Below are 24,243 nucleotides of genomic sequence, written 5' to 3'. Positions count from 1 at the left end.
GTTCCGACTCGATGGCACCTGACAACAACAACAACAACAACAACAGGGACAAAGGTATGCATACGTCTTAGCCATAACCACACACCTTAAGGGACTGAGTCACTGGGCTTGAGGACTTAAGACCATAGTCCTGGGAACATCTAGGTCAATGGGCATCACATAGTCCATAAAGACAATAGTCTGCTTTGAGGAGTAGCAACTGGGGTCTTAAAAAGCTTGTGAGCAGCCATCTAAAATGCAACTATTGGTTTCTCCCCATCCAGAAACAAAAAGAGTGAGAAAATTCAGGCTAAATGAAACAATTTGTCCAAAGACTAATAGACCATGCGAACCATACCCTCTACTAGCTTGAGACCAAAAGAAACGGTGCATCACTAAAACTACTGACCACACAGTCTGGGCTCACAACAGAAGGCCCTGACATAGTAGGAGAAAAATGTATAGAAGAGTTCAAAATCACACACACACACACACACACAAACACAGACTTTCTGGTCTGACAGAGACTGGTGGTGGTGGTGGTGTGTCACTGAATCAGTTCCGACCATAGCGACCCTGTACAGGATTTCAGTTTCTGAGGCTATAAATCTTTACAGGAGCAGAAAGCCACATCTTTCTCCTCTGGAGCAACTGACAGATTCGAACTACTGACCTTATGGTTAGTAGCCCAGTTCATAATCCACTACACTATCAGAACTCCTATTCTAAGAGACTGGTGGAACCCCCAAAACTATACCTCAAACACCCTTCAAACTTGGATCTAATCCCACTCCTGGGGAGTCACTTTTTAGCCAATCAGTAGACAAGCCAGTAACGTGAATAACACCTGTGAAAAACATGCTCCTCAGAACAATTAACTCTACAGGACCAAGAGGCCACCATTTGCCCAAAAACTAAGTTCACAAGGCAGGAAGGGACAGGAAAGAAGGAAGAATGAAAACAGGGAAGCCAGGGAGGAAGCAGAAAGAGTGCTGTTTCACTGAGGGAATTGCAACTCCTGTGATGAAACCAATGTGCAGACACTGTTGGCTGGGAAATGAGTGCCCTCTGTAAACATTTCACCCAAATCACAGGAAGGTGTGCAAAACAACAAATTCCCTAACGGGGAAGCAAACTCATAAGCATTTTTGGGCCTAAAGTGAAGGTTAGCCACACTTCCATTCTACAGCCCTTTGACCAATTCTGATACCAGCTGTTTGTCTCAGGGCATTCTCTATTTCTCTCCCCGAGTTCAATCATTTGTTGCAATGGCCACAGACAATGCTCAGACATGGGGTCTATTAGGGAAGTAACAGGTTCTAATTCAGGATCAGGAACACTCAGGATACAGATCTTCCATCAGGACAGTATCCTCTCAGATGTGCCAGCAGGCAGCTCTCTCCCGGGCCTGTGACTCAGTCTCTGCCCTGCTGTGGCTAATGTTACAAAGCTCTTTAGCTTCACCAATGAGTACATGGGGGTATCTCTCGCTCTCTCTGGGTCCAAAGGATGTGCTCTGCTCCGGTCACTTCTCTTTGGTGTTAGTGAGGTTCTCCCTTCCCACCTCTGAGATGGCTTGCTCATTTTAAGTCTGGCAAAACTGACCCATCCTTTCATTAGGATTCCATTCACCTTATTTGCATGGTCCCACCTCCACAAGGATGCCATACACCTTACTTGCATTATTAGCAAGCTGTCCAATCCCCTTGGTGGGTCACAAGAACCTTATTTGTGTCATCCGCCCAATCATCAGGTGGAAGTTACAAAGACGATGGCTAGAAGGACCCTACTGGTAATTCACTGCATCACAGAAGACCTCACTGAGGAATTTAAACTGAAACATAGAGGATCAAGAGATTTAGGGAGACAGGGGAGAAGGAAAGCGCAGCATTTCCAGGAGACAAAGAAAGTCTGCAGTCAGATAATGAACTTGTGACATTCACAGACTTGAGAGACCAGCAGTGTGGCTAGGACAAACAAGAGAAGGGCACAGGAGGACAAGAAAGGCTCTGGTCTCAGTACAGCCCCACAGTCTGGAGTCTGGGGCCTCGAAAGATGACATCTTCCTGCTCCTCAGTGGCCACCCCTGAGGCCACTGGATGAAGGATAAGGCCAGGTCCTGCCCTGGTGGGGCCATGGAGAGAGAGGACTGAACTCTAATAAACAGCCCAGGCCAGTGCCTGGTGTGTGTGCATCCTCCAAGTGTAGCTGAAAGGACACGACCTCGTGACGTTACTTGGAGAAAGTCTGGCCCCTCTGTAGAAGCAGCAGGGTGATCAGCACAGAGGCCAAGGCGGCAGTGGAGGGACAAGTTGAAGGTCTAGATAGAGAGAAGTGGAGGGACCGGTCCAGGAGGGGCAGTGACGGGGAGGCAGAACAACACTCAACACCCTATGCCCTGGGCTGGGGCTGGCTGAGCTGTTTGCTCGGCTGGGAACCACAGGGTGCTAAGGTCTGACTCCACATTGCCAGCTGCGGGGATGCTCCAGTCCCGGCAAGGGGAGACAGGTGGGGTACACTGTCACAGAAGGGAGAGGCTCCTACGTCCTCTTCCTCCACTCCATGTCTCATCAGTCCCTCGTATAAAGCAGAATGAGGTAAAGAGGGAAGTGGGGGGCTTCCCAGAGGGGGATCCTGAGCAAGGCATGAGGAAGCAGCGGGCCTGGTGAGCAAGCTGGGGTGTCAGACCCTGTGAGGCGCATGAGGTTGCAGAGAGGACTCGCACTCAGCCCCAGCCCATAAGCACAACGCTGGTGTGGAGTTTCCAGCCTTAGGGCGAGAAACGGGGTGGGTGTACCTCCACAAGAAGACTTCCACCCTCCTCGGCCACCTGCTGGCCCTCCCTCCCCAGCCTCCTACCTCAGCTCTAGCCTTGCTGCAGTCTCTTCCCCAGGATGCAACCAGAGTCCACAGGTCAAACGTAAAGTTCTTTCCCCATTGAATGAATGGACCGAGGCAGTGAGGAGGAGCCACCACAGACAACACAGTAAGCTAAGCTGACCATACGTGCTCCCAGATGGAAGAAGACAGTACCACCTAGGAGGGGATCAGGAAAACCCCCCACCAAAACATTTAAATTCAAACAGCACAGTGGGCTCTTCCGGGGATGCTGTGCAGAGGCAATCAAAATGGTCCAGCATTTGACATACCATTGTAAACTGTCCTACAATACAGCCTCTAACAAAAGTAGGCTGACCCGAACCCCTGGTAAGAGAATTGTTCATCTCTATACCAAGAAGGTTGGTAAAGCCCCTGCATGCAGTGTATGCCCAGGCCGACTTCGAGGGGTCCGTGCTGTGAGACCTAAAGTTCTCATGAGGTTGTCCAAGACAAAGAAACATGTCAGCAGGGCCTCTGGTGGCTCCATGTGTGCTAAATGTGTCCATGACGGGATCAAGCGTGCTTTCCTTACTGAGAAGCAGAAAATCGTTGTGAAAGTGTTGAAGGCACAAGCACAGAGTCAGAAAGTGAAATAAAAACTAATGGAGCTTTGTTGAAGAATAAAAAAGGTCAAATGTCTTGTTAAAAAAAACAAAAACAAAAAGACATCACAGTGGTATCCACCCAAAACCCTCTAGCTCCAGCTACCAATTTTCAGAGAGACATTAGCAGCCAGGGGAACCCCTATATCACTCCTGCCACAGGATGCCATCTGGGAACCACCACACGACAACTGGTTTCCAGGAATCCAAGACAAAGGAGAAAAGGTCACGCACAGGGAGAGAGTGGAGACATTCTACAGATTGTTGTTACTGTGAACTGCCATCAAGTCAGTTCCAACCCAGAGCAACCTTGTGTAGGGTTTCCGAGGAGCGGTTGGTGAGCTTGAACTGCTGACCTTGCGGTTTGTTTAAACCGGCTTTGCAGTCCAGTGCATTAATCCACAGCGCCACACCAGGACTCCCACTCTATAGATTACGAGAGACTTAAAATGTATGAGGAATCCTCATGGGGCGCTGTTGGATAAACCACAAGGTCAGTAGTTCAAGTCTACTGGCCACTCCTCAGAACCCGATACAGAGTCACTATAAGTCAGAACCGACAAAACAGCACTTAGCAACAAGAACAACAAATTTATGAGACACTCTGAACATCAACAGACTAGACAGTGATAGTAAAGAACTGTTCGGTTTCTTTTAAGTTTTTCTCTGTTGGAGATACATACTGAAGAATCTACAGATGTGACAAGAGGACACATGGAACTGACTCCAAAAGAATGTATATGGTTCCAAAATACAACAGCAGTGGCACAAGATCAGTCCGGGGCGGCAAGTACTAAAGGTCGCTGATGGAGTGGGGCTGCATCTGCCGGTAGACGTTGTTGCTAAGTGCCGTCGAGTCGGTTCCGACCCATAGCGACCCTGTACAGGGTTTCCAAGGCTGTAAATCTTTACGGGAGCAGAATGCCTCATCTTTCTCCCGCGGAGCAGCTGGTAGTTTCGAACTGCTGGCCTTAAGGTTCGCAGCCCGATTCTTAACCAATACGCTACCAGAGCCAGTAGACATACGCTTCTGGATATTTTCCACAGGAAAAAGCTGCTCCTGTCATCCAGACTCTCCAGGTGCTCTCCACCACTAACCACAGCAAAGTTCTCACTCCAGGGACAAAGCCCTCTAGGACCTGCCTGGTTGCTACTCCTGCCCCTGCCTCCTGGCTGTTTCCAGACCACCACTGGCCCACCCCTACCTCAGTCAGGTCTTTGCTCTGCTGGTCTCTCATCTAAAACCCTCTGCCCTGGTGTCCACACAGCTTGCTCCCATCCTGTAAGACAGTTCTCTTTCCCAAGAGGTCTTTCAAGATCCCCGACATGTAAACAGTATAAATAAAATAGCTCTTCCCTGAGATTTGAAATATCTCTTGGTCTTCTGGCTTTCTCTTCCCACCAGGACACAAGCTACACAGGGCAGGGCTCTGATATCCCTGTGGTACCTCGCACATGGTAGGTGCTCTGTAAACACAGATGGAAGGAACAGACAAGTGCAGACTTTGGAAGACAAATTGTGGCCTCTGCCACTCATCACTCAAGACTACCAACTTCCTTTCTCTCAGAGCCTGTTTCCTCCTTTGCAGATGGGGTTGTCACCTCTACCGCAAGACCTCAAGGTCAGGCGGGGAACACACCCACGACAGTACCCAATGGCTGATCCTGAGACAGAGGTGGGAACCTTGAGGTCCAAGTCTGGAGGACCCTAACTCCCTGCTCCTCACACACTCAGGAGCTTAGTCTAGCTCTAATCGCCAAGAAGACAGTTACCTGGCACTCCCCGCTATCACAGGTGAGGAGGGACAGAAACTGCAGGCCCCTTCCAAGTCAGGACAGGAGGAGCCTCCTTCAGGTCTGGGGAGTGGGCCATCCCCATTTGTCAGAGGGGAAACCTGAGGTCCAAATGGGAGAGCCACACCTTGTCCGGTTAGTCAGCAGTCAAACCTGTTCACCTGCCTCCCCACCACACCCCTGAAGAACCACCTCCCTGCCCAGCCCAGCCCTCAGGAAAGAGACCTGAAGACTTTCCTCAGCCCAGCTGGCCCTGTTCCCTAGGCACTGACTCCATCCTGCGGGTCCACCTGCAGAGCCAGCCTGGTGGCTCTGGGCATTACTGCCTGAGTCCAGGACTATTGGGAGCTGTCTGATGCTACTGGGCTGCTCCTCCGGCCAGCACCCATCACAAGTATCCAGGGCCTCAGTTATGAAGGAGGCAGGCAGGCATGCTTTGTGGGCTGTGGCCAGGCTGCAGATGGCCCAGGTCTTCTGGGCCCACAGCCTAGATCTTCCTGGCTCTACTTCTCACACACACCCCAGACCAGCTCGTCCTGGGTCTCCTGACCACCAGCTTCCACATGGGCCTTCTCCCCAGAGCTCTTCTACATGTGTACCTGGAGCTCCTCCCACAAATCCCTCCCCTTCCTCTCACATCCTTCAGTCTCAGTCCCCTAAGGCGAGGTCCCAGGTCAGGGGTGGCACGTGGCACATGACTCCCTGGCTTTGTTTGTCTTGAGAACATTCATTCCTGACATCAGTCACATGACCACAATGCAAAACTCTAGGCTGAGACACATTTCCCCTCCTGGTCCAATTTTGTGCCTGACATACAATGTTGCTCAGTGATAATTACCAGCGAGGAGTTAGAATTGGCAACTCTTCCTGGGTTCCTTATCCCCATGGATACAGAGTCCAATCTGCACCCAGTATTTAGGGCTACCACCTGTCCTTAAACACAAAGCCTCAACTCCTGACAGAATGGACCCTGGGCATAGCCTGCTGTCTACACATCGAGTGTGCAACTCCTTCTGCCAGGAATGCCCTTCCCCTTGTCTTCGGCCCACTTCCTCCAGCTGCTAACCACAAGGTCCTCCAGCTGATGGCTATGCAGGGGGTCCCTCTCCAGGAAAACCACGGTTGGTCAGAGATCTCCTCCTGCACATGCCAAAGTTCCCATGCTCACACCACTCATGGTGCCAAGCTGCCACTTTCCTTGTCTGTCTTCCCCTCTGCAGCCTGGGAGGAAGGGAGTGCTACCAGATGTGGTCGGCATCCCCTGACTTCATCAACAGAGGAGGTGCATGCACCAGCAGTGTGTGTGAGGAGGCGTCAGGAAGCTCATGCATGCCTGGGTCTGCTTGACAAACCAGGCGGCATTCCTTGAAGGCTCTTCCCTCGCCCCTATCCAGCCCCACCTACCTCTCTACAGATCCCATCAGCCCCACGTGCAAGACAGTTCAGTGTGAGTGCTGCGGCTCTGTAGGATACTCACTGGACAGTGGACCTCAAGGTCACCAGATCAAGCCCAACAACAACTAACTCCACAAGAGAAAGATGAGGCCTTCTGCTCCCACAAAGATTTAAAGTCTTAGAAATCCTCTACTGGGTTGCTATGAGTTGGAACTGACTCCACGGCTCTTAAACAATAACCCACTTCTCCCTCTCTCCAGTAGGACTAGCCCTGGCCAGGCCTCTGGCCTTTCTTTTCCTGTAGCCTCCTCACTCACTCCCCTGCGTTCACATCATTTAACTGCTGAACACACACACACACACACACACACACACACACACACACCCAGCAGAGCAGGGAACGGGCCTTAGTGGCACGGTGGGTTCAGTGTTAGACTACTGACCACAAGGCCGGCAGTTCAAACCCACCAACCTCTCCTCAAGAGAAAGATGAGGCTGTCTGCTCCCATACAGATTTCCATCTCGGAACCCTATAGATCAGTTAATTCTACTGTCCTGTGTCCTACACATAGGTCACTGTGAGTCAAAATCATCTGGATAGCAGTGGGGAGAGTGGGGTAGCAAAGTAGGTACTCTACCCCAGGTGCCGCTCTGAGGGCTTTACGAATCAGAACCAATTATTAACTGGTTTTTAGACAGTGTCAGAGTTCCTTTATAAACGAGCATCGGAGCACTATCACTCCCACCTAAAATCCAAACTCCCACCCACATCAGGCAGGTCAGGTCCAGCTGCTCCGGCCCCTCCCCACTCAGTCACAGGGCCAGCTCCTCAGGTCCTCTCCTGGGCCACCTCTTTAATTCAGGAACCCTAGCTCATTCTTCCCCACTACCCTGCTTGAGCTCCCTCACATTCCTTTGTGTCTTCTCAAGTGATCTGGTACTCCCCAAGGGCAGGGACCTCACCTATCCCCTCAATGCTGCGTCCCCACCCAGGCAGACTGCATAGCACCAGAGAGGCAAACACATACCCCTGAGGAGCCATCGACCCAAGGGCACTACATCAGTGTTTTCCCATAACAGTCTAGCTGAGAGGCACCATCGTCAGCCTCATTTATAGACGTGGATGCACAGAGTGGTCTAGTCACCTGCCTGAGGCGTAACCTGGCTGCCGGGTACCCCAGTAACCCGCCACCACTTTAGGGGAGCTGACTGGGGTACAGCCAACTCCTGCGTTGTTTGCTGAGTACACAAACAGAAGTGGAGGCAAGGGCTATAAGGGAATGTTTCCTGGAGGAGGTAGCACGCAATCTGATCCTTCTACTCAGACAGGACATGGACAAGCAAGATGGCAGCAGAAAAGACAGGGACTACACTGCCTCCAATGGCTGGGTGAAAGTTGCTGCCTACCCCCTATGTGTGTCACACTCCAAACAAAGGCCAGTGTCTCCTCCTCTGACTCCTGAGAACTCTGATGAACTCCCCAGAACCAAAGACACCTACCACAGGTCACTTTGCCTTCAGAGGGGGGCCTGGCCGGCTCCTGCTGCTCCAGAGGGGTGGTGGGCGCCCCTCTCTGCCGCCGTCTGGCACCACCACTGGGCCGACCCCGACTCCGCCGCTGCCGCTTGGTTGGAGGAGACCCTGAAAAGAGAAAGATGAGACAGGCTGAGGAACAAGTGACAGGTGGGGCTTCCGTGAAAGAGTTCAAGGTTGGTCTGGGTGCTAATGCAACCTAAGGTGAGTCCCTCAGCCTCTCCGGATTAGAGGTGCAGCTTGGCAGCATCCACAAGGGCAGAGGAGCATGCTCAACCACCTGTCCAGCAGTCCACTCCCAGGGGGGAGCTGGAGAAATTCCTGCACACTCACACCAGGAGTCAGCAGAACTGCAACCAATGATGCACTGTTTATAACCACAAACACAGCAAGGGCAGTGTGAGAGGGAGGCTGACAAGTGGACAGGTCAGAGAAAGTGACCTCCAGGGCAGGCTGCGCAGTGGAATGTAGCAAGAGCTCCCCAAGAGTCTCCGCCTGCTAGTCTATGCCACCATGGAAGGGAGCGGGAACACCTACACACATCGCGTTGATTTGTAAAACGAAACATTTGAAAGATTCATTAGAAAGGGGGCAGGAGGCACCCATGATGGAAATGAGATGTCTAAGAACACCTTGACTTGAATCCTGTAACTGTTTTCCTTGTCCAAGAAACTCAAAAGGCACACATCAGCACCCAAAACACAAGTAGAAACCAATGAACTTCACTGGATCATGAACTTCACTGGCAACACGAGGAGAGAATTCTTTCAAATAACTTCGAAGAGCATACTGACTGTGCTCTCTCAGTGGGACCCAGTCAGAGGACAAGAACCCCAAACAAGCCCTCTAGTCAAACAAGCTCATCAGTGACTGCTGTTTTGAAGCTATGTACTATTAATATGAGATAAAAGCAAAAAAAATCCCAGATAGCAACGTTATATACTTAAAAAACACAGCATTTTCAGCCTTAGAGAAAAAGTCCCTGAGATGTTCACTTCGACTTGCAAATACCAAGGTGGACTTTTAAAAGAAGCACAGTTCCTTTCTTTCACTGAGAGAATCTAGACACATCGTCTTTCAAAAAAAAACAGAGTTCAATATTGTGTGAAACCACTGGTGTAGAGAGCTCTGGTTGCGCAGTGGTTTACACACTGGGCTGTTAACCACAGGGTCGACCGTTCGAATCCACCAGTTGCTCTAAGGGAGAAAGATGAGGTGTTCTGCTTTTGTAGAGATTTACAGCCTAGGAAACCCCATTAGTGTTGCTGAATCAGAACTCACTCCTTGTCTGTTACACAACAGCAACACCTGTTGTAAAAGGAATCCTTGGGTAGCGTAGGGGATTACGATTGGGCTGTTAACCACAAGATCAGCAGTTTGAATCTACCAGCCACTCCTTGGGAGAAAGATGAGGCTTTTTGTTCCTATAAAGATTTACAGCCTCAGAAACCCTACACAGCATCACTAAATCAGAACTGATGCCATGGCACATTACGTAGGGGATTATGAGCTGGGCTGTTAACTACAAGAGCAGCAGTTCCAATAATCTACCAATCATCCACGGGAGAAAAATGAGGCTTTCTGCTCCCGTAAAGATTTACAGTCCCAGAAATCCTATACAGGGTTGCTGAGTGTGAACCAACTCAACTACACACTACCACCACCACTTTTGTAAAAAGTTAAGGTTTTCTTGCTAAAAGAAACATTTTATGATGGTTACCAGGGGTAGGAGAGAAGGGAAAATTATTCATGGGCTAGAGGGTAATAGATACATGCTAACTTGATACATGCTAACTTGAATGACACCCACAGGCAGTATACAACAAGAGAGAGGTTGGCAGGCAGAGGAAAGATGAGGGAAGAGTTTGGTAATGTTAAATGATGATAGAGAGGGTTGCAATGAAACAAAGTATATGATTTGTTGAATATAAAACTGATGGTAAACCTTCACTCAATTCACAATGCAATTCTTTAAAAAAACAGTTTCTTTCTTTCACTGAAAGAATCCAGACACCATGGTCTAAGCACCCAGATCTTGGTCTCTATGAGTCAGAACTGACTTGATGACACTGAACAGCAACAACATGATGGCTGGAACTGTAGTTGCCTTGGCAGGACCACACCAAATGATTTCGAGGACCTCATATGGCCTGTGGGCTGGACATTCCCCACCCTTATTCTAGGATTAGGGAAGGGAAAGCCCAGGATATATGCAGCGTCACAAAGCAGGAAACACTCAAAGGATGACAGGACATAGAAGTAGCCAATGGGAGCATGAGAAAGAATGACTAATAAACACAGGAGAATGCACCTGTCCACAGTGATTCTCAGGAAGACAGACAGACAACTCCTCCTGAAAGATTTCCAGCTAATACAAGTAGAAAAAGGGTAAGAATTAGAACAAGTGGCATTTGGCAAACACTAAAATGATAACAGGATCACCAACAGATGTTAAAGCCACTGGGTAGATGGTTGTTGGAAAACAGGATGTGCCAAAGTATACCCCATAGATTACTTATTAATTGTTAAGAGAAAGAATATTTCTTTAAACAGACAAATATGACAGACACTACCTTAAACCAAGGAGCCTGGTGTGGTGCTGAGGGTTAATGAGCTGGACCGCAAAGTTGGTTTGAACCTCAAGGTCAGTGGTTCAAGCTAACCAGCTGCTTCTCGGAGACCCTATACAAGGTCGCTATGGGTTGTAACTAACTCAATGGCACTTAACAACAACAACAACCTTAAACCATAGAGCATTGATAATACAGTGGGATAAGAGTTGGGCTGTTAACCGTAAGGTCAGCAGTTTGAAACTACCAGCAGCTCTACGGGAGAAAGAAGAAGCTCTCTGCTCGCATAAAGATTTACAGCCTCAGAAACCCTATGCCACCACTGGGCCATTCTATCAAAAAAAACTTTTAAAAGGCTGGTTAGGTCAATAAATTGAGGTCATGGGTTAAAAAAAAAGAAAGAAAAAGGCATTAGAGGAAGAGGGTTCTGTTCCATATTAGCGTATTAATGAAACATAATGATTGAATGCAATACATGAACTATGAATGGATTCTGAAAGCAGAGACGCTCTTGGGGAGATCTGGAAACGGACCAGTGCTTTTCTTAAGCATAATTATGGTCTTGTGATAAGTTAAGAGACTACCCCCCTTCTCAAGAGTGGCCTGCTGCTGATTTAGGAGTAAAGTATTCTAATGTCTACGGCTTACTTTTAAACAGTTCAACAAGAAAATAAACCACAATGAAACGTACACATATATAGGAGGGGGCTTCAAAATGTCCTGGAAAAATGGACTTAAAAGATAACAGAATATTACCATGAACTTTTTGAAGCCCTCTCATACATACACATGCAAAGCACAAGTGACAAAAAGCTAAAAATTGATGACTCCAGGTAGAAAAAGTCAGCATGTTCACTGTACTAACTTTCAACTTCTCTACATGTTTAAAAAAGTTTTACATTAAAAAACAGGCAGGAAAGATTGAATCAAGTAATTGGGGCACAGCAATTGAAATAAACAATCAGAGCAACTTGTAGCAACAAACATAAATCTCAGAAATGTGCTGAACGAAGACAGCCCGAGGCTGAAATGAGAACCACAATGGACCCTTCAGATGAAGTGAGAAAGGAAGTTACACATGACTTCTGGGGCACATGCTTCTGTAGTAGTAACATAAATACACACACACACACACTCTCTGACACACATACACACGAGTTGAAAATGAGACAGAATGACTTCCTCAGAGGCCTGGATGGATATAGAGGCAGGGAAGTTCATCAGGGTTCCAAGAGAAGAGAGAGACACCACCCAGATGCCCATCCCACTGGGTTTACCTGTCTCCCATTGGCCCTGCTGAGAATCGGAAGAACTGTCTGACTGGTGGCGGCGACGGCGGCGGCAGCTGCTCTCCGCCCTGGTTGAAGAGCTAGAGGCGCTGTAGCTATAGCGTTCTGGAGACACTGGGGAAAGCAACGATGGGAAGAAGCATTCACAGGGACAAGAATGAGAAGCTTTTCCCTCGATCCCAGGCCCAGCCCCCAGAATTGCACCAGACAAGGTACCCACGTTCCCCAGAGGTCACAGACTAATTACCCACTTTCTCATGAACACTTCCTGCCCAACCCTCACTCAGAGGCCTTCTGAAATGGAGGACCCATAGCCTGAAGGGGACCACCTGCCCTATCTGGACAGAACCTTGAACTATCAGGGTGGTTCTCTACCCGGAGTCACAATGAGGATACTGGTGATGGCCACTGCCTTTCATATCTCTGAGATCCCAAATAGCAGACAGACTTCTCTGGGGACTCCCTGAATTTTCTCTTCTAGGCCTGACTCCATACACATTTCTCCAAAAACAACATGAGTCTTTCCATTGTTGTTGTTGTTTGGATCATCAAGCCAGTTCTGACTCATAACAACAGAATGAAACACTGTGTACAACAGAATGAAACACTGCCTGGTCCGGCCCCATCCTTTTCTGAGTTTTCCAAATCTCATGGGTTAACTCAACATGCCTCCCTTCCGAAACTGGTACCTGTAATAAGTCAGTCAGAGGCTGAACAGCTCCGTGAGAACAGCGCATGTACAGGGCTCCTAGGAGCCTGACTCCGTCTCCCGGCCTCCCCCTCCCAGGACCACTGCCGTTCAGGAGTGCTCCCCTCCCAAGAGTTAAGGACATAAACTCTGGAGACCTGCCAGCCTCCTGCACTTCCTGACTTGGTTATCTGCCAGCCCCTGAGTGACCTGGCTTCTCACCTTCCTCTCTGCCCTTGCTTTGGTCTGCTTTGCTCCTGCCTCACTGGCCTCATTTCCCACTCAGGATTTATGCACCCACCTACCTTTCCCTGTGCTTGGATGTTCCTCTCCTTAGATCCCTGCACACCTTAAGGGGCAACCTCAGTTCAAATGTCACCCCACCTAAGGTTACCCAACCTAAGGGGACCGACCCTCACTGTGCTGCACCCCCAACTCACTGGCTCTTTCATTACTCTGCTCTAATCTTTCTATGTGGTGGCTTGCCATCAAGTTCATTCTAACTCATAGCGACTCCATGTGTTCCAAAGTGAAACTGCTACACAAAATTCACAAGGCTGAGGCTCTACAGAAGCAGACTGTCAGGCTTGCATCCCCAGTTGCCTCTGGCTGGTGAACACATTCATCTTTTGGTAACCCTACCTAAAAACATGGGCGTCCTGGTGTAGCACTAAGGGATAATAATACACTAGACTGCAAGGTCAGTTTGAACTGCAAGGTCAGGGTTCAAATTCACCAGCCGCTCCTTGGAAACCCTAGACAAGGTCATTATAAATCAGAACCCCAGGCAACAACTATTAACAACAACAATCTTAAACCATGGTACTTGTTTACCTGTTTTATTGTCTGATTCTTCCACTATATGCAAACTTAATGGGATTAAACACTTCGTCAGCCCCTCCCTCACGTCGTATCCTTCCCCCCGCCAAAAAAAAAAAACCAAGTCCACTGCCATGGAGTCAATTCTGACTCACAGCCACCATGTTATAGGCTTTCAGAGACTAAATCTTTACAGGCACAGAAACCTAGTCTTGCTCCCACAGTGATGTGTACATCGGCTAGTAAGTTTCAACCAGGGACTTTGCAGGTTAACACCTAACCTATAGCGCGATAGCTCCTTTTTGTATCCCTACTGCTCAGCAATTCTTACAGGTGGGCAAGATGCTTAACTTCTCTGAGAAGTTCCCTACAGAGCAGAGACAGTAACAGGACTTCTCCAGGGGACAACTGGGAGGATGTACAATAATAACTCACATGAAGAGTTTACCACCAGGTCTAGCATGGAATAAACTCTCCGGGTAAACAGTGGCCAAATGCCACAAGCTCACCTCTTTCCAAACTATTGCTCCTCCCTCTGGTGTGTCCTGCTGATACTAAGAGAAGGGAGCAGGACTATGCATAGACTGCCAGATGAGGGCCCAGGGGATCGATACCACGCCTGTCTGTCACACCCGAATTCAATCATACCTGGCCGGCGTCTATTGCGTGCCAGGTGCGGCAGCAGGTCGTGACGCGCCAGCACGCGCAGGAGCTGCCTAAGGAGTCGCAGGTTGCTCTCGTCGCACTGGCCTCGGCGTTCCAGCTCCAGCAGCAGTTCAAGGCCACTGCGTGCGCGGGCCAGGCCACCGGCGGCGCCAGGAGCCTCGTCCAGCAGAAAGGCCAGCAGCTCCAACTCACATTCAGTCAGCTGCCCGCCCACCACCTCAAACATGCGGTGCAGTGACAGCATCCCGTAGTAGTCCAGACACTCATCCTCTTCCCAGCTCGGGGCTGGGGTCGGCGTGGGCAGTGCCATACCTGAGGGAGGGGGTGGGAGCAAGCTCGGACGGCGGGCCTGGAATCCAAACGGAGGAAAGAGGGTAGGGGTCAGCGGCACGATGGCCCGGACCTCATACCTGTCAGTTTGCTGCTTTCTTCAGTCTGCCCAGCCAGGCAGGGTCGCCCCCACATCCCGAACAGCCTCAGCCTCCCCTTTCCCCCGAAAAAGAATAGTACCGTCCGGGGTCCCCTAGTAACAGGTCGGGACGCCACAGCCCACAAGTCCTCTGACCCATGGGGGGGACTAAGCTTGAACGCCCCTACCCAGGTGGTACGGCCCGAATCAGGCTCCAATACCGACTGAGTGCTTAGGTCAGGACGTGCCTCGGGGCTTCCTAGGGGCACCTGGACTACTGCCCTTTGGTTCTAGGTAGTACTGACCGGATGTGCCCGCTGACTCCATGCAGTGATACTGCCGATCAAGTGGTTCCGTCTGGAAGTGACCCTCTGCCCCCTACAAGTAGGACCGACCAAGCAGCCCTTTGATCCACACAAGTGGTATTGTCCGAACCGGACCCCCCTCCCCCTCGCGCTATAGGGGCAGTACCACCTTTCAATAGAGCCCAGATGGGTCCCTCTACTGGCCGCCAATCGCTGTTAGGCCTCTCTGGATCCTCACCGGACTTTGGCGTCCAACGACTCCTGGGCGACGGCCGCAGCCACTTGTTTTGGATCTTTCTGGCACCTTCTCTAGTATTACGCCTGCGTCACCTCGCCCCTCCTCCTTCCCCAACTCGCGCAGGTGCCATCACCACGCCCCTCCGGCGCAAGCGCAGAAAGAAGCACATAAGCCCCGCCCCCTACAGAAGGGTCTTGATCGGCTTGTGAGCGCTTGCGCAGAGCTAAAGCAGCGCCGCTGCTGGGTTGGGTTTAGTACCAGACTTCAAAGGCTCTACCTCCCGCCCATTACTTAAGATGCAGCCTCCCTGTCACCCCACGTAACAACCTGTTGAGACTACTCATCTCTTGGACTACAGCCCCGTCCTGACCACGACTCAGACGCCCACATTACCACTGCTTCCAGCTGCCCATTGCAGAGGACCACAATCACGATCATCTGGGCTCGGGTAACGCCCAAGCCCCTTATGATCAGTACCGGGACACCCCTATGTTGAACTGTCTCCACTCCTAATGGCAACCAGAGATCTACATCACAACTCTGCCTTCTCATGATGACAATCAGAACCCCCCCAAAAAAACTCAACAGATCCCCCCACCTTTACGTTCCTTCCCTCCGTCAACATCAGCACACCTTCATCTCTCTCTCCTTCCAGATTGCAATAGGCCCCTGCATCCTGACTGGGCCCCTCCCCATGGCGTCTATCACAATCCCCTTAACCCCGGGTCAGACCCCGCCTAGACGACCACACCCTAACCTGAACCTACAAGTCACACAGGCAGAAGCAGGTTCCTGTTGGGGAAGAGGGAAGCACATCTCCCAATGCGGGGGCGGGGGTGGGGGGGGTTTGGGCGTGGCGGTCATACCGCCCCCACTTAGGTGACTCAAGATCAGAGTGGGCACGTGCCTTACCTTACATTCTCATCTCCAGAGTCATCTATCCCTGAGGGATTGTCCCTAAGGGTCGGAACACTGGCTCTGATTCCTTTTCCTTGACTGCAGTAGTGAACTTCCCTTGGATTGGGTTGAAAACATCAAATATCAGTTTCCCACTCTTTAAAACAGAAGGATGTGGAATACACAGAAGGCATCCAATCAGCAACCATTATTAAATCAACTGAAGAGAACAGAAAAGCAATTTTACAAATCGGGAAGCGTTTTGTTCATGATTCATTTTGCTTGGATCCACAATCAATGCTCATGGAAACAGCAATCAAGACATAATATATTGGGCAAATCTGCTGCACAAGACCTCTTAAAAGTATTCAAGAGGGAAGATGTCAGTTTGAGAGTAAGGTGGGCCTGACCCAAGCCATAGTATTTTCAATTGTTTCATATGCATGTGAAAGTTGCACAATCAATAAAGAAGACAGTAGAAGAAGAATTGATGCATTTGAATTATGGTGTTGGAGAAGAATATTGAAAGTATTGTGGACTGTCAGAAGAGCAAACATCTGTTTTGGAAGAAGTACAGCCAGAATGTTCCTTAGAAGGATGGTGAGTGAGACTTTTTGTCTCACATACTTTGGACATGTTACCGTAAGGGACCAGTCACTAGAGAAGGACTTCATGCTTAATAAAGTCCAGGGAAAATGGGAAAAGAGGAAGATCTCCCCGCCCCCAAGGAGATGGGGCAGCAACCATGGGCTCAAACGTAACAACTATGAGGACGGAGCAGGACCAGACACTGTTTCCTTCTGTTGTGCAAAGGGTCGTTAAGAGTTGGAACCGACTCTATGGCACCTAATAACAACAATGTCCATGTCAATAGGTTATACGCCCACCCATGGTGTATCAAGGTGCTCTGCTGAGCGCTTTTACCTGTGTGAACTCATTCCCTCAATAGTTTGAACTACTGAGGTGAATGGGATTAAAGTCCATTTTACTGATGAGCAAAGCTGAGGCCAAGGAGCTCTGGTAGCATAGTGATTACAAGTTGGGCTGCTAAGCGTACGGTCAACAGTTCAAAACTACCAGCAGTTCCATGGGAGAAAGATGAGGCTGTCTGCTCCCGTAAAGTTTTACAGCCTCGGAAACGCTATACAGTATCGCTATGACCTGGAACCCACTCCAAGGCACATAACCGCCATCACAAAGCGGCCAAGAAAGAGTAAATATCTCAACTGTATCTGGTTCCAGAACTGTGCCCTCGGGAAACCTCAGTCTCTGCAGCTGTGAAATGACACGTTCGTCAAGGTCTCGCACAGCCTAATCCACTCCACGCGCCCTATCATCACTCCCAAAGTGCCTGCTTCTGCCAACAGAATTTTTCAGATTTGGCAGGTAGGGAGCGGCCCGCAAGAACTGCGCAGGCGCTGCTCCGCTCCCAGAGCTCCGCCCTACCCCTCCCTACAGTTGCGTGCGTGGAGGACCTTACCCAGCCCCGCCTGAGCGTCAGCGCGCAGGCGCGCGGTCGCGTGCCCTCCACTGTCGGCTCTGATTGGTCGTCACGGTTAATGGCACCGCCCAATGGGAGGTGTAGATAGTGCGGGGTCTCGCACGCCTGGGGCAGAGGGTCTGTGTCAAGAACGGTGGGGGCCGCTGGAGGTAAGGGAGACGAGTGCGGATGCTGCAGGACGGGTCGGGGAAGAGCGCGCTGGGTGCCCAGGGACGGCGGAGGTAGCCTCGAAGTGGGCTTCGGAGGTGGAAATGGGCTTTGGGGCCTGCGCTCGGGCGGGTGCGGTGCGGGTGGGAAGGTGAGCGCGCCTTCCTGCGTGCGCTGAGCACTGGTTGAGTGCTTGTAATATGCAGAAAGGCTACGCTTGAGCTCTGGCCCCTCCATGGCCTGCCGGAGAATTCCGGCTAGCAGCCGAAGAGAGGAGATTGGGAGGAGAAAAGGAGTGTGTAATGGGAAAGTTTCACTTCCAGGTCCCCGGTGGATTCTTGCCTCGAAGGACTTTTCTTGATCCACTGTATGGAAAGCCCACATGCCCCCCCCCAAAAAAAAATAAAAAAACCAAACCCACTGCCATCGAGTTGATTCGGACTCATAGCGATCCAAGATATAGGGCTTCCGAGACTGTAAATCTTTATGGGAGCAGACAGCCTCGTCTCTCTCCCACAGAGCAGCTGGTGGATTTGAACCACTGAACTGGCAGTTAGCAGCTGAATGTCTAAATCACGGCATCACCAAGGCATCTTGGTGGTGGTGGTTATGTGCCGTGGAGTCGGTTCCGACTCATAGTAACCCTGTACAGGGTTTCCAAGGCTGTAAATCTTTACGGGAGCAGAAAGCCTCATTTTTCTCCCGCGGAACAGCTGGTAGTTTTAGAACTGCTGACCTTGTGGTTCGCAGCCTGATTGGTAACCACTACGCTACCAGAGCTCCTTAGGGCACCTTAGATGCCTCCTAAGAGTTCACAATCCAAGATTGGGAAGTGGTGAAAGAAATGACAAGTTTCAGGCCTCTAAGGCCACCTTAATTAAAAGCCAAGCACAGGACCTTGATGAGTTCTCTGTTGGAAGCGGGACTGTGAATAGGGGAAAGCTGAACTCGCAGGCTCCTGGTTGGCTACTTCCAGCAAGGTCCTTTATTGGCTAGCTATTAGGTGGAATTTAACTCCTGAGCTTGTAGGGAATCATTTACTCACGGGATACTAATTGGACACCAGCTAAAAGCAGGGTCCTGTGCTGATTTTGTTAATTCACAGCCCAGTGGAAGACTCCGGTCTGGTACGATAAGTGGAATGTGGACAGGGACCTTAGGCTAAGCTTCAAGAGTTTTGCAGGACACTTTCTAAAGGGAGCATGATTTATTCAATAAATAGTGACAAGAGTGTCTGCCAGGCATTGTTTTTGGCACTGGAAATACATCAGTGATTAACAGACTAAAATCCTGCCCTCTGAGACCTCTACAAGGAGCCCTAGTGTCGTAGGATAAAGACTAGACTGCTAACCATAAGGAGGGCAGTTCGAGTCCACCAACCACTCCAAGAGACGAACGAAGACTCTCTTCTCCCATAAAGATTTGAGGCCCTGGTAAAGCTGTAGGATAAGCATTGGACTGCTAACCACAAGCTCAGCAGTTCAAACCCACCAGCAGCACTGAGGGAGAAAGCAGAGGCTTTCTGCTCTGGTAAAGATCTGGCTTGGAATTAACTCGATGGCAGTGGATGTTGAGAACTCAACCTGTGTGACTCTGTGGGTAGGGCTGTAAGGAGGACCCTACCTGCCCTCAGGCCTAATGGAAGAAGAGTTGGATTTAGAAGATTAGCTCCCAGGGCTGGGGGAGAGGAAGGCATGTATTTGAAGGGATGCCAAGCCCCTGCTGTGTGAAGGGGAGATGGTATCACACAGAGAGGACAGTTTGAAAGTCAGTCTCAGTCCTTGTGTTGGTCACAGACCAGCCCTGCCTACAGACTCAATCCATTGTGTATAGACACCATCCCAATCACGTAGTTCCCATAATAGAGGGAGTGACCACTCCCCTGAGGGTGGAGAGTCATTCAGAGGATGCTTCCCAAAGGAAATGCAGGGTAGCAGTTTGCCAAATAAAATGAAGAGAGCACTTTTCCTGGCAGAGTGAAGAACCCCCTCTGTGACTTAGGGTCCAGAAGAGTTTCTGGGAAGCTGCAGTAGTTATAACTAACTTTTTGCCAAGTGTAAGGGAGTTTGTGGTCAGTACTACTTTTACCCACAATTTACGATTGAGGAAGCAGTAGCCGAGAAAGGAAGTAGGTGGGAGAGGTCAGATTCAAATCTAGGTGGTCTGATTCCAGGACCTGTGCTCAGAAACACGTTGTTGCATCTCTGGGTATACCTAGGAGGATGAAGAGAGGTGTTACACAAAGAGGGAACTGCATAGGCCAAGGTCAAAGGGCCTGAAAGGCATGTGTGTGTGCTCAGAAAGAGTGTGGCCAACACAGCAGGTCTGGAGGGCAGCCCCAGAGGCCAGACTGAGAAGTGCCCTATCTCCTGCAGATGCGTGGCTGTGTTTGGCCTCAGAGCCACAGGATCGTGGACCACCGAGGCTAGGCATAAGCACTGGTTCTGAGTTGTTGAGTGACAGGGCTAGTGAGTGACAGGATGGGCAAGGGAATTCCGGAGGCTCCCCTTTCCCTCTGGTTCCCGATTCCTCACCAGCCCCTGCCCTTCCTCTTTCAGCCCTCCCCACAATGGCAGAAGTGGTGGCAGAGATGACTGAGGTGGCCAAGGTGCTGACACAGGTATCGCCAGAGGTGGTGGAGATGCCGATGCAAATGTCAGGGGAAGTGATGGAGATGACCCCTGGGGAGGCCCTGGCCTCGTCCCTCTTCTTCCAGCACCACCAGTTCATGTGCTCTGAGTGTGGCAGCCTCTACAACAGCCTGGAGGACGTCCTCTCCCACCAGGAGCAGCACGTGCCCCCTACTGCTGAGGAGACCGTGCTGAGCACCCAGGACGCGGGTCTGGCACCAGCCACTGAAGATGGGCCTTTCCAATGTGGCGAGTGCAGCCAGCTCATCCTCTCCCCCAGCGAGCTCCTGGCCCACCAGGACGCCCACCTCCGGGAGTCTGCGAGCCAAATCCAGTACCAGTGTGGGGACTGCCAGGAGCTCTTCCCCTCACCTGAGCTGTGGGTGGCTCATCGCAAAGCCCAACACCTCTCAGTGGTCCCTGCTACCTCCGAACCTCCAGCTCCGCCTCCTTCACCTACCCAGACCCCACCATCTCCGCTTCCTCCCCCTCCGGAAATCAAGATGGAGCCCTATGAGTGTCCTGAGTGCTCAGCCCTCTGCGCCACCCCAGAGGAGTTCTTGGAGCATCAGGGCACCCATTTTGACTCCCTGGAGAAAGAAGAGCGCAATGGGCTGGAAGAGGAGGAGGAGGATGAAGAAGATGAAGACGAGACGGAGGAAGAGGAGGCGGCAGAGGTGGGCAATGATGCAGTGGAAGGCACCAAGTCCATAGCCAGCCAGGCCCGGGGCTGTGGGGACTGTCCCCAGCACTGGCCTTCAACAGGGACCCACCAAAGACACCGGCGGGCATCTCGTGGCCCCACGTCATCTTCATCAGTGGCCCACCCCTTCCACTGCAATCAGTGCCAACGCAGCTTCAGCTCAGCAAACCGGCTGCTGGCTCACGGGCGGGCCCACGTGGGTGGCACCCACGAATGCACCACCTGCTCCAAGGTCTTCAAGAAAGCCGCCTCCCTGGAGCAGCACCTGCAATTGCATCGAGGGGAAGCCCGCTACCTCTGTGTGGACTGCGGCCGTGGCTTCGGCACAGAACTCACCCTGGTGGCCCACCGACGGGCCCACACCGCCAACCCGCTGCACCGCTGCCGCTGTGGCAAGACTTTCAGCAACATGACCAAGTTCCTCTACCACCGGCGCACACATGCTGGCAAGAGCGGCACCCCACGCCCAGCAGCATCGGCCTCCTCCCCAGCTCCTGCCGAGCCGGCACCCGCAACTCCAGCCCCGGCCCCGCCAGTCCAGCTGCCCTGCCCCCAGTGCTCCAAGTCCTTTGCCTCAACCTCCCGGCTGTCCCGGCACCGCCGTGCAGTACACGGGCCCCCTGAGAGACGGCACCGCTGTGGAGTGTGTGGCAAAGGCTTCAAGAAGCTGGTTCACGTGCGCAACCACTTGCGGACACACACGGGCGAAAGGCCTTTCCAGTGCCACTCATGTGGCAAAACCTTTGCTTCATTGGCCAACCTTAGCCGCCACCAGTTGACCCACACGGGCGTGCGTCCTTACCAGTGCCTGGACTGCGGCAAACGCTTCACACAGAGCTCCAACCTGCAGCAGCACCGGCGGCTACACCTTCGACCAGTTGCCTTTGCCCGCGCCCCTCGCCTCTCCATGGCTGGACTCTACAAGAGCCCCTACTACTGCGCAACCTGTGGGCGGTGGTTCCGCGCCATGGCTGGCCTGCGTCTACATCAGCGGGTCCATGCCCGAGCCCGGACTGCTGCCCTCCAGCCGCCCAGATCCCCACCTCCCGGCCCACCTCTGCCCCCTGAGCCCCAGCAGACTATCATGTGTACTGAACTGGGGGAGACCATCGCCATCATCGAGACGTCCCAGCCCCTGGCCCTCGAGGACACACTGCAGTTGTGTCAGGCTGCACTGGGGGCCAGCGAGGCCGGTGGACTATTGCAGTTGGACACAACCTTTGTGTGATTACAGCCCGAGAGTAATAATAAAAGGGTTTGATCACAGCCTGGAGTTTGGGTACCTCTGGGGAGAAAGCTGATCTGGCAGCTGTCATGTGTCAGGGACCACCGTGGCTCTGACCCACCAACTTCTCAGAACAGATTTCTGTTACCACTTTGCCCTGCCCGAGGAGACACCAATGTTCTGAGTGTTCATGTGATTTTTCCCAGGTCACACAGCCGAGCAACAGAGCTGGCTTTACTGAGGCCCTCGGTGCCGCGTCACTCTGGTGCCAGGTCTGCGATTCCCTGTGTGCCCCCTGCCCTAGCCTTCCCTGGACTTTGGGTGTCCAGGATGCAGCTCTGCCTGGTGGGGACAGCACCTGACTTCTGGGTGCTGACCGTGTAGGAGAGAGATCTAGAGCCCCAGGGTCTTGGCTCCATACTGGGTGATATGGAAGACCCAGGCATGAGCAGACAGACACATCTCTCCAGGACGACTGGTGGGAGGCACACATGAGTAGATTGCCTCGGTGTCCATGGGCATCTCATCTGTTCATACTGCGCGTGTGCTCTAAGGCCACCCACCCTCATACTGGCAAAGGCTGGGAGCCAGAGAGCCCCTGCCCTGGGGGTCCAACAGATCGCAAGTCAGGATTCTCAGGCTCCGCTGGGCAGGGGCAGGGGAGCTCCAGAGCAGGGAGTCAGAAGTCGGAAAAGACTTCCTAGAGGAGGTAGTCCTTGAAGAAACAGAAGGACTTAATTCAAAATAAAAACTTAACTCAGCTTCCAATCGATTCGGACTCACAGCAACCCTGTACAGGGTTTCCGAAACGAAATAATTTTAGGAGCAGACAGCCTCCTCTTTCTCTGAGAAAGTAGATAGTGAGTTTGAATTGACAACCTTGTGTTTAGCAGTTCACTACTAATCCTACAGCACCACCCGGGCTCCTGTGGACTCTACTGTTGCTGTTTAAGTGCCGTCAAGTTGTTTCCGATCCATGGTGACCCTGTGTAGGGTTCCCAAGGAGCAACTGGTAGGTTTGAACTGCTGGCCTGTGGTTCAAACTGACCTTGCAGTCCAGCACATTATCTTGCAGCACCACCCCAGGACTCCTAGGACTTTACTAGGGCCAGTAGACGTCCTAGGACATCCCAGGCAGACAGCCTGGCATGGCAGGGGAGGGGTTTGAGATACATTTGGAAACCACCGAATTCTTCACAGTTGTGAAGGTGCCCTGGTGGCACAGTGGTTAAGCACTCAGCTATGAACCAAAAGGTCTGCAGTTCAAGCCCACCAAGTGCTCTGGAAGAAAGACCTGGCCGTCTTATCTCCATAAATATTACTGTTAAATGCCATCAAGTTGGTTCTGATCCTTAACGAACCTGCACACGACAGAATGAACCACTGCGGGTCTTGCGCCTTCCTCAGTCATTACTGTCTGAGTCTGTATTGTAGTCACCGTGTCAGCCCATCTTCTTCTGGCGCTCTGGTAGCGTAGTGGTTACGAACCGCAAGGTCAGCAGTTCGAAACTACCAGCTGTTCCGTGGGAGAAAAATGAGGCTTTCTGCTGCTCCCATAAAGATTTACAGCCTCAGAAACCCTGTACAGGGTCACTATGAGTCAGAACCAACTCCACGGCCCACAGCAGCAGCATTAAGCAGAGGGTCTTTCCTGATCACATGTCCAGAGGGTATGAGATGAAGTTCACCACCCTGGACAGAGTTGTTTGTACTTGTGGCAGTCTGGTATTTTCACTAGTCTTTGGCAAAACCATCATTCAGAGGCATCTGTTCACCCTTGGAGACCCTGTGGGACTGTCCTCCTCTGTCCCATGAGGTCACCAAGTCAGGATCGACCCAATGGCAACAGGTCTGTGTGCAACAACCCCACTCTTAGTGCTGCACATGTGATCCCAGCAGGGCTGTGAGAGGGCTCAGATGAGGAAACTGAGGAACAGACTTGCCGGTGGTCTCTTGTTGAGATTAGTACCAAT

General features: G+C 51.4%; 2 protein-coding genes and 1 pseudogene across 3 annotated transcripts in view; 2 read left to right on the top strand and 1 right to left on the bottom strand.

The window, feature by feature from the left end:
* DEDD2 (death effector domain containing 2) overlaps window positions 1–14,525 on the bottom strand; it is a 21,122-nt gene extending 6,597 nt beyond the window's left edge. The window contains exons 1-3 of one of the 2 annotated variants that reach the window (XM_006871375.1): window positions 14,198–14,525; window positions 12,031–12,156; window positions 8,151–8,291 (exon numbers count right to left, since the gene is read on the bottom strand). In XM_006871375.1, coding sequence (XP_006871437.1) covers window positions 8,151–8,291; window positions 12,031–12,156; window positions 14,198–14,525 — 595 coding nt within the window. The remainder of the gene's footprint in view (window positions 1–8,150; window positions 8,292–12,030; window positions 12,157–14,197) is intronic. The other variant, XM_006871376.1, reaches the window with a different exon arrangement.
* LOC102824644 lies at window positions 3,108–3,455 on the top strand (annotated as a pseudogene).
* Window positions 14,526–20,272: 5,747 nt separating the features above from the next.
* Window positions 20,273–22,273, top strand: ZNF526 (zinc finger protein 526). Its single transcript, XM_006871374.1, has one exon. The coding sequence runs from the start codon at window positions 20,282–20,284 to the stop codon at window positions 22,271–22,273; it is 1,992 nt and encodes a 663-aa protein (XP_006871436.1). The 5' UTR covers window positions 20,273–20,281.
* The last annotated feature ends 1,970 nt before the right edge of the window (window positions 22,274–24,243 follow it).

Source organism: Chrysochloris asiatica, unplaced genomic scaffold (genome assembly GCF_000296735.1).
Source record: "Chrysochloris asiatica unplaced genomic scaffold, ChrAsi1.0 scaffold00168, whole genome shotgun sequence".
NCBI classification, from domain to species: Eukaryota; Metazoa; Chordata; class Mammalia; order Afrosoricida; family Chrysochloridae; genus Chrysochloris; species Chrysochloris asiatica.
This window is presented reverse-complemented; position numbering and strand designations above follow the sequence as displayed.

Bases quoted from the DNA above. Each gene is read 5' to 3' on its own strand.
- ZNF526 (XM_006871374.1), top strand. From the start codon at position 20,282: ATGGCAGAAGTGGTGGCAGAGATGACTGAGGTGGCCAAGGTGCTGACA.